At 38.3% G+C, this 10,560-nt stretch overlaps 1 protein-coding gene across 1 annotated transcript in view; it reads right to left on the bottom strand.

Annotated features, from left to right (window-relative positions):
- Positions 1 to 10,560, bottom strand: part of TRIM37 (tripartite motif containing 37) — a 133,122-nt gene that overhangs the window by 96,902 nt on the left and 25,660 nt on the right. Inside the window, exons 6-8 of the mRNA XM_011953774.1 lie at positions 9,402 to 9,524; positions 8,061 to 8,184; positions 4,029 to 4,096 (exon numbers count right to left, since the gene is read on the bottom strand). Of these exons, the coding sequence (XP_011809164.1) occupies positions 4,029 to 4,096; positions 8,061 to 8,184; positions 9,402 to 9,524 (315 nt within the window). The remainder of the gene's footprint in view (positions 1 to 4,028; positions 4,097 to 8,060; positions 8,185 to 9,401; positions 9,525 to 10,560) is intronic.

Here is a 10,560-nt window from a genome sequence, read left to right as displayed (position 1 = left end):
TTTTTTTTTTTTTTTTTGAGACAGCGTCTTGCTGTCGCCCAGGCTGGAGTGCAGCGGCGCGATCTCGGCTCACTGCAACCTCCGCCTCCTGGGTTCAAGTGATTCTCCTGGCTCAGCCTATTGAATAGCTGGGATTACAGGTGTGTGCCACCACACCCAGTTAATTTTTGTATTTTTTAGTAGAGACTGGGTTTCTCCATGTTGGTCATGCTGGTCTTGAACTCCTGACCTCGTGATCCACCCACCTCAGCCTCCCAAACTGCTGGGATTACAGGCGTGAGCCACCGTGCCCGGCCAAGTTGAAAGCTTTTAAAAGCAATCATTTCTCAGGTTGTATTCTAGGTTAACAGAACATAAAACATACACACATACACCCGTGTGTATACACACACACACACACACACACAAACCATCTGATACTAATTTGGGAAACACTACTTTGGGAAAAAGTAACAAATCTCACTTCAGTAACATAATCATGGTAGATAAAAGACAAGACTACTAATTTTTTCTTCAAAAAAACCAGTTTGAAGTTAAGTCCTAGTTCTGCCACTAATTACATGACTCTGAGTCTGTTTACATACGAAAATAAAATAGTAATATCCACCACTGCTTACTTCATTAAGTTTGTTATAAGGATTATGAAGCTATAGTGAAAAAGCTTTGTAAACTATCTGTCATGTGCTGAATTTTGTGGCCCTTTCCTCCATAATTTATACGCTGCAGGCTCAACCTCCAGTACCTCAATCTATCTGGAGATAATCTTTAAAGAGGTGATTATGTTAAAATGAGGCCACTGGGGTAGGGCCTTAATCTAACATGACTGGTGTCCTTATTAAGAGGAAGAGACTCTAGGGCTGCGCAATCACACAGAAAAGTCCACATGAGGACACAGTAAGAAGGCAGTCGTTTACAGGTCAAGGAGAGAGACCTCAGAAGAAACGAAACCTGCCAACACCTGAATGTTACACTTTCAGCTCCTAGAATAATGAGAAAACAAATTTCTATGTTTAAGTCTCACAGTCACTGGTATTTTGTTATGACAGGCCTAGCAAACTAATATACTATCAAATGCCATATGAATGATATTCATAAAACCCACCTCCAGTTGAGTTTATATCTTTTAAATAACAGTTGCTTATGGCTCACCAAAAATAATGTATCATATGGCTGGGCACAGTGGCTCACACCTGTAATCCCAGGACTTTGGGAGGCTGAGGCAAGTGGATCACTTGAGGTCAGGAGTTCAAGACCTCATGACCTGGCGAGTTCAAGGCCTTATCAACACGGTGAAACTCCATCTCTACTAAAAATACAACAATTAGCTGGGCGTGGTGGCGCGTGCCTGTAGTCCCAGCTACTCAGGAGGCTGAGGCACAAGAATTACTTGAACCCAGGAGGCGGAGGTTACAGTGAGCTGAGATCACGCCACTGCACTCCAGCCTGGGTGACAGGGCAAAACTCTGTCTCAAGGAAAAAAAAAAAAAGTATCATATATCATATGCTATATATCAAAGTTTATAGTTACCAAGAATAATGATATAATGTTTGAGCTACTGTATCAATCAATGACGTAACGGTAAGTGGTAACAGCAGAAAATAACAAACAGCTGCATATTTTGTCATTCACATTATTATGTATCAGGCATTGCCCAAAACATTACGGTTTTTTGAACAATTTACATGAAGTGATCTAAAGTTATTTGAACTGTTTGCTTAAGATTTTTAAGGTATGCTTAAAATCACTGTGTATATGTACATACATACACACATAATACAAAAAATTTTAACTTATAATAATTGAATGCTTACTGTGTATATCCTTCCTTGACACCATTTCTTCCAAAAGCAACATGCTCCCTTCAAATTAGTTTATTATCACCATACATGTGGTTCTGCAATTACTATGTGTGTACATAAATCCATAAACAATGTTTTGAATGTTTTCAAACTTTACATAAACACTAACAGGCTATATCACCATGTAGCCTACATTTTTCAGTTAATATTATTTATTTATTTATTTATTTTTTGAGACAGGGTCTCACTCTGTCGCCCAGGCTGGAGTGCAGTGACATGATCTCGGCTCACTGCAAGCCTCTGCCTCCCAGGTTCAAGCAATTTTCATGCCTCAACCTCCCAAGTGGCTGGGACTACAGGCATGTGCCACCTCACCCAGCTAAGTTTTGTATTTTTAGTAGAGACGGAGTTTCACCATGTTGCCCAGGCTGGTCTTGAACTCACTCAAGAGATCTGCCCACCTTGGCCTCTGAAAGTACAGAGATTACAGGCATGAGCCACCACACCTGGCCTATTTGTTTACTTTTTTAAACAGATGGGTCTTGCTATACTTCTCAGGTGAGTGCAGAGGCTTTTCACAGGTACAATCATAGCATACTGCAGCCTTGAATTCCTGGGCTGAGGCAATCCTCCCACCTCAGCTTCCTGAGTAGCTGGGACTACAGGTGTACACCCAATCTCAATACTGTTTTGTTAAAAACTAAGACAATGGCCTAGGCCTACACATGGTCAGGATCATCAGTATCACTACCTTCCACCTCCACATCTTGTCCCATTGAAAGGTCTTCAGGGGTACTAGCATGTATGGATCTACAATGCTAACAATGTCTTCTTCTGGAATATAGACAACTTTTTCTAAAAAAGTAGGAGTAAATGCTAGAATATATTCTAGAATAATGAATGGTATGGTATAGTAAATACATAAACCAGTAGCATAGTTGTTTATTATACTTATCAAGTATTACATACTATACATAATTATGTGTGTTATATTTTTATACAACTAGCAGTGCAGTATGTTTGTTTATACCAGAATTACCATAAACACGTGATTAATGCTTTGTGCTACTACATTACAATGGCTATGATGTCATTAGACATCACCACTAGGCAACAGAAATATTTCAGCTCCATTTTAATCTTATGGGACCATTGTCACATATGCAGTCTGTCATTGACCAAAAGGTCGTAATTTGACACGTCTGCATATGGGAGATGTGTACAGGTTACATGCGAATACTATGCCATTTTATATAAGGGACTTGAGTATCTGAGGATTTTGGTATCCATGAAGGTCCTGGGGCCAATACCCCACAGATATACATGTGTGTGTGTAAAAAGGAAAAGGAAAAAAGATTGGGGATAATGAAGAAAAATAAGAGTATTTAGTAAATATTTATGTGCTGAATTCTACCAGCCAAATTGTCAATCAAGTACAAAAATAAAATAAAAATATTTCCAGACAATGCAGTCAAGAAAAATGTGTTCTGATTACCCTTCCTGGAAAGCTACTGAGCGAAGTGGGATATTAAAACAAAACAAGTAAACCAAGAAAGTAGATACCATAGGAATCAGGAAACATGGGATTCAACACAAGAAAGATGTGAAGGGAGTCCCCAGAATGATTAAGATAAAAATCTCAGGAGACAGCTGTGTATAAGGCATAGAGAGAAATTACAAAAAGCAAATTCCAGACAAGTGAATATATCAAATACTTACGCAACACTATATATTTTATGTACTCATTTACTATATACTTCATATTCACCCACCCTAATCTAAAATATAAACTCTATGAGGACAGAATTTTGCCATTTTGTTCGCTGCTGTATCACCAATATTTACAACGATGCCTCTATCTATTTAGGACTTAATATTTCCTCAATAAATAAAAATGCTAAACTTTAGCGTAATAATCACTAGATGTAAAGTAACTGGCAATAATATCCCCACAGTGTGGGGAGATTTTAACCTCTTATACATTCAGATTTCTATGGAAACAATTCTGTTCTTACAAAGCAGAATGTAGTTCTAATGCGGTTCCCAAACATGAAGAAAAAACTTGAGAAGAATCAGCTGATTCCTATTTCATAAAAATCTCCATTATAACACAAAGATCAACAGATCTTTTGATCTCAAACGGATAATCTCTGTCAAAAAAAACAACTTTTATAGTATACAGAGAAAAAAGGATAAAGACTATTTCATTACATTTAATATTTCATCACCTGGTGCTCCACCTCCTGAAGTAAGGATTCCAAAAGTTCTGTTTCTTGGGTTAGAGATGTCTTCTGACCTGATTAAAAATAGTGAATCATCAACACTTGGGCTCATTACTGGTTTAAGAATGAAATTAACTTCCAATGAACATATTTAATAACAAGAAATATACTTCAAGTAAGCAAAAATTCCTCATTACAGCTACCCTAAAAATTCTCATTCAATTTTAAGAGGTTGAATATTATAGTAGCCTTGAAAATGGAACTTCAGAACCAATTCTAATTAGTTTTAGAGAAGATTATCACTCAGACTGAATTCATCTAAGAAATGAAATGTGCAATGACAATATACTTTAAGCAAAAAATTTACTTTTCTAGATTTTCATATTCCCTTGGGAAGAAGCAATAACATGAATTTCATTCAGTCAGTTATTCTGAAATAATTTTTCACCAAATTTAACTGTGGCTTAAAAGAGAATACAAAGTGGGCCAGATTTTTAGGTTAAATGTCAGCAAAGTCTGTCCTGTTTACAAGGACCTGTTTACAAAAAAAAAAAAAATTCCCAGAGAGGTGAATAGTCTCAGAGTTGGAGACAGAAAAGGATAAACAAATTATTACTGCCGGGGGTCGATGGCTCATGCCTGTAATCCCAGCACTTTGGGAGGCCAAAGCAAGAGGATAACTTGAGCCTAGGTATTTGAGACCAGCCTAGGCAACATGGTAAGACTCAGTCCCTACAAAAAAATTAAAAATTAGCCAGGAGTGGCAGTGCATGCCTGCAGTCCCAGTTACTCAAGAGGCTGAGGCATGAGAATCGCTTGAGTCCAGGTGGTCAAGGCTGCTTGTAGTCACGCAGAGAGCCTTGATCGCACCACTGCAGTCCTGCCTGGGCAACAGAGTGAGACCCTGTCTCAAATTACAAACAAAAAAATTATCATTACAGAAATTATCATTACAGAAAAGGAAGAAAATGCTTTACATGTTTTTAAACAAAAAGAAGATAGGTATGCTTACCAAATCAGGCCATTTTCTTTATAAACCCAAAATTTGAAAAACTGGAAGTACATCCATGATGGTAGCAAAAGTTTTATCAATCTGTTATGTTATTTGATAAGAAAAAACATTTAATAGGTAGAACTTTTATTTTATTTATTTATTTTTTGAGATGAGGTTTCACTCTTGTTGCCCAGGCTGGAATGCAATGGCGCCAACTCAGCTCGCCGCAACCTCCGCCTCTCGGGTTCAAGTGATTCTCCTGCCTCAGCCTCCTGAGTAGCTGGGATTACAGGCATGTGCCACCATGACCGGTTAATTTTGTATTTTTAGTAGAGACGGAGTTTCTTCATGTTGGTCAGGCTGATCTCGAACTCCCAACCTGAGATGATCTGCCTGCCTTGACCTCCCAAAGTGCTGGGATTACAGGCATGAGCCAAGGAGCCCGGCCTTTATTTATTTTTATTTTTTTTTTCGAGACAGGGTCTGATTCTGTCACCCAGGCTGGATTATAGTGGCACGATCTCGGCTCACTGCAACCTCCACCTCTCAGGCTCAAGTGATCCTCCCACCTCAGCCTCCCGAGTAGCCGGGACTACAGGAGCACGCTATTGCACCTCGCTAATTTTTCTTCTTTTTTTTTTTGGGTAGAGATGGGGTTTTGCCACATTGCCCAGGCTGGTCTTGAACTCCTGGGCTCAAGAGATCCACCTGCCTCAGCCTAGAACTTTTATTTTTGAAATAAAACTCAGAATTTCTAGATTGCAAAAAGAGTTAAAATAAAGTATTAGCTAGAATCTAATATTATCAGACATAAATTCTACTATCTCCGCATCCCACAATCCTAAAACATTAGCCTATGGACCACATTACAGTACATAATTAAACTTAAAAATGAGCGGCAGAGGCCGGGTGTGGTGGCTCACGCCTGTAATCCTAGCACTTTGGGAGGCCAAGGCAGGAGGATCACAAAGTCAGGAGTTTAAGACCAGCCTGGCCAATATGGTAAAACCCTGCTTCTACTAAAACTACAAAAATTAGCAGGGTGTGGTGGCACACGTCTGTAGTTCCAGCTACTTGGGAGGCTGAAGCAGAAGAATCACTTGAACCTGGGAAGCAGAGGTTGCAGTGAGCTGAGCACTTGCCACTGCACTCCAGCCTGGGCAACAGAGTGAGACTCCATCTCAAAAAAAAAAAAAAAAAAATTAGTGGCAGAGGCCAGGTGTGGTGGCTCACACCTGTAATCCCAGCACTTTGGGAGGTGGAGGCAGGTGGATCACTTGAGGTCAGGAGTTCAACACCAGCCTGGCCAATATGGTGAAATCCCCATCTCTACTAAAAATACAAAAAATTAGCCGGGGGTGGTGGCACATGCCTGTAGTCCCAGCTACTCGGGAGGCTGAGGCAGAATTGCTTGAACCTGGGAGGCGGAGGTTGCAGTGAGCTGAGATAGTGCCACTGTACTCCAGCCTGGATGACAGAGCGAGACTCCGTCTCAATAATAATAATAATAATAATAAATTAGTGGCAGATATTACAGTATGAATTAAAAATCTGAGGCTTATGAGACTATTCTGAAGATATACTAACCCTGAAAATATCCTTTTCCCCACCTCTTATCCTTAGAAAGAATCCTATTTAATCATAAAAGCTATCTTGGAAATCACAAATTATAATTTTTCATAATGAAAAATAATTTGCAAGCCACAAAAGCAGGGCAAGTTCAGTTATTGTAAAGGGAAGTTATTTCATGGAGTTATACAGGTAGCAAAATTAATAAACTTAAGAGATCTGTACTGTGGTATTATTTAACTTTTAGTTGATTCAATTAAATAAATGAAGCAATGAACAAATTCACTCAAGGAAAACGCCATATGCAAATGTGTATTTGGCTACTACTGAAGATTACATCAACAGTTAAGATCCCCTCAATTTTAAAGTCCTAATATGTATCAACATCCAGCACTCTACATGGCTTAAGGAACTTAAAGGGATCTCAAATATTATCTAAAGTTCTGAAAAACTAAGATCACCTACATGTATGACTGCAACTGAGGACCTAAGCACAATTACGATTTTCATTTACATGAAATCTTTAAGTGGCATTGTGACCGGTATAATCAATACCTACAGATTTTGTCTAATTGCTTGGTCTGTGGGAAAAAAACTAAAAATCAGATATTAAATAGTATAGTATTATAATAGAAAAGCAATTTATGAAATGATATACAAATATACAAACTCAAAGATATTTACATCTCGTTTTTTAAAAGTTAAAAATAAAATAGATAAAATCTTATTTTGGATGACACAAAGACATGGCTAAAATCTTGGGAGAATCAAGACAGCCAAAAAAAAAATTCTTTGTTCACACCTTATTTAAAGTATATATATTTCACTTTGGACTGTGCTAAAAAAAATGCAAAGCTGGTTTTAGTCAGCAAAACACTGGAAAGACTAAGATCACCAAAACAAATCAAACAAAACAAACTATAGCATTGGATCAAATTCTTACTTAAATTTTAAGTTTAATACCAGGCACCACAATCAAAGAAGAATGAAGGAATCTTTGAAAAGCAAAAGATCACCAATAAATACAATTAAACATATATAAAATGAACCCTACTAGAAATCAAAAGCTGAGACTTTAAATCTCTAAGAAAAAACTGGCAGGGGATGACGCTGGTATTTACAAATGTCAGTTTCTTCATCCTCAATGAAAATGGATGGAAAGGATATGGAACATTAGTAGAAGGAATTCTGTTAGATTTGGAGAAAAAGCTACCTAACAATAATGCCCAGTGGCCATTAGGATTTTCATCCAAATGGCTATGAAAACTTGGATTATCATCCAAATGGCTATGAAAACTTTTATCTCCTACCATTTCTAAATACAAGTCAAACATTTATCTGTCTAAACTTTAACAACATGGAGTTGCCCAAAATCTCAAGATTCCTTCCTAAGATCACCCCCCTTACTCTTCAAAGACTGAATCTCAAAGAAGCTGAAAGCACCAGGTACCCCAGCAGCATACAAAAACACTTACCCATCAGTGTTATAAGTTTATTCTTCAGCTGTGTGTCTAACCGTGCAATCATCATCTCCACTGCATTCCTAATTTCCCGAACACGCTCATCTTTTGCATTTCTTACAGCTTCTACGTTCCTTTCCTAGAAGATCAATCATCTTAAAATTATTAAGAATAATTTTAATTGGGTAGATTTTAAAAACAGAAGCACCACATTGTAATATTGCCAAGAATAGACAATAGGAAAAAGGTAGAGGAAGGTCAAATGGAAATGACCCAACTCGCTTATATTTCAAAATGGCAGACTTGCAATCAAAAACACAAATTTTCTGCATAAAGAATGTTACAAATGATCACTTGGTTCTTGATTCCCAAAGGGGTAAAACAAAGAAGGCACCTGTTTTTAATTTAGCATATGGTCCACAAACTTCATTTTAAGTTAGGAAACGGTCCATAAACCTCATTTATGACTGTCATTCTGCCAACTTGAAACAAAATGTATTCTAAAAATATGCTTAGTATTTCATTCTTTGGGGCTTATCACACTTTTTCACAGAAATAACATTATACATAGCCCACTAAAGCTGTTTGACCTATACAATATCTAAAGAGTAATGTTAAATATTACACTTTCAACTCTGTGGAGTTCTAAATCAGGACATCACAAATAGTTCATTGCTTAGCAAAAGAAACTGACCCAAAAGCTGGAGATCCAAAGAGTGTATAACTTAACGAATGACTGTAAAAGTCAATATTGATTCTGTTTAGAAGTCAATTATTAGGGCCAGGCACAGTGGCTCACGCCTGTAATCCTAGCACTTTGGGAGGCCAAGGCAGGTGGATCATGAGGTCAGGAGTTTGAAACCAGCCTGGCCAATATGGTGAAACCCTGTCTCTACTAAAAATACAAAAATTAGCCAGGCATGGTGGCAGGTACCTGTAATCCCAGCCACTGGGGAAAATGAGGCAGAAGAATCACTTGAGCCCGGGAGGTGGAGGTTGCAGTGAGCTGAGATCTTGCCACTGCACTCCAGCCTGGGGGACAAGAGTGAAACTCCGTCTCAAAAAAAAAATAATAATAATTATTGACTCTGTAACAAATGGACTTTTTAAATTCACTGATTTTCTAATTCTGCATAAGTGGTAATTCTCTGACTCCAACTGCTTCCTTAGAAGCCAGCGGTTTTGTATGGAAATTTCTCAGATACTCTGAAATGTATGGGATTTGACTATAGGTACAGCCTATCAAATTTGCTAATCTTGAAAATCTTGATTTCAACATCTGATTAACTTATATAAATATATTATTATACATTACAGATTAAAAACAAAATAATAATATTTTAGTAGTAGTCTTACCACTTCTTGAACTAAGCTGATCAGTTCCATGAGACGCCGACGAAGTTTGGCTACCTCTTCATTCACTTTAGTGACATGCTGCTCATAAATTTCTGCCAAAGGTTTAAAGGTATGTCCGCCATGCTATTTAAATTAGAGTAGCTTTAGAATACTTTCACATATCTCATCTGCATTTACATTCCTGTGTAACACTCTATGGACACTAATAAACTGGTAAATATTTCAAATGAACTTTATCTTATTAGCTAATTAATTTTGTTGAAGCAGGCCAGTGCCTGCTTAAAATCACTTAGTCCATGCAGGAACTCTTTCAAGATTGTAAATAAAGGGCTTTAGCAAAATACTCATTTAACTAGAAATTAACTTATTAAAAAGAACCACAGCCCAATCTTTAGCCACAGCCCAAATCAACTGCTACAACCTTATCAGTCACTCACTCTTCTCTAAGGCAACACTAGTTTTCTACCATGTCCTCAAACTTCTTTATACCAGGACTTTACAAAAATTACTCCCTCTTATTAAAAAATTATTCTCAGCTCGGGGGAGTGGCTCATGCCTATAATCCCAGTACTTTGGGAGGCCAAAGAGGGCAGATCGCTTGAACCAAGGAATTCAATACTGGCCTGGCCAACATGGCGAAAACACGTCTCTACTGAAATACAAAAAGTAGCCACGCATGGTGGCACACACCTGTAATCGCAGCTACTCAAGAGGCTGAGACATGAGAACTGCTTGAACCTGGGAGGCAGAGCTTACAGTGAGCTGTGATCGGGTCACTGTACTCCAGCCCAGGTGATAGAGAGAGACTCTGTACCAAAAAATTATAATAATTTTTTAAAAACAAAAACCAAAAATAATAGTAGTAATGCCAGGCACGGTGGCTCATGCCTGCAATACTAGCAATTTGGGAGGTTGAGGCAGGTGGATCACCTGAGGTCACGAGTTTGAGACCAGCCTGGCCAATATGGTGAAACCCCGTCTCTACTAAAAAATATAAAAATTAGCTGGGCATGGTGGCACACGCCTGTAATCCCAGCTACTCAGGAGGCTGAGGCTGGAGAACCACTTGAACCCAGGAGGCGGAGGTTACAGTGAGCTGAGATCACGCCACTGCACTCCAGCCTGGGTGACAGGGCAAAACTCTGTCTCAAGGAAAAAA

Source organism: Colobus angolensis, unplaced genomic scaffold, assembly GCF_000951035.1.
Source record: "Colobus angolensis palliatus isolate OR3802 unplaced genomic scaffold, Cang.pa_1.0 Scaffold37, whole genome shotgun sequence".
NCBI classification, from domain to species: Eukaryota; Metazoa; Chordata; class Mammalia; order Primates; family Cercopithecidae; genus Colobus; species Colobus angolensis.
The sequence above is the reverse complement of the archived record's forward strand: the minus strand, read 5'-3'. Positions and strand labels throughout refer to the sequence as shown.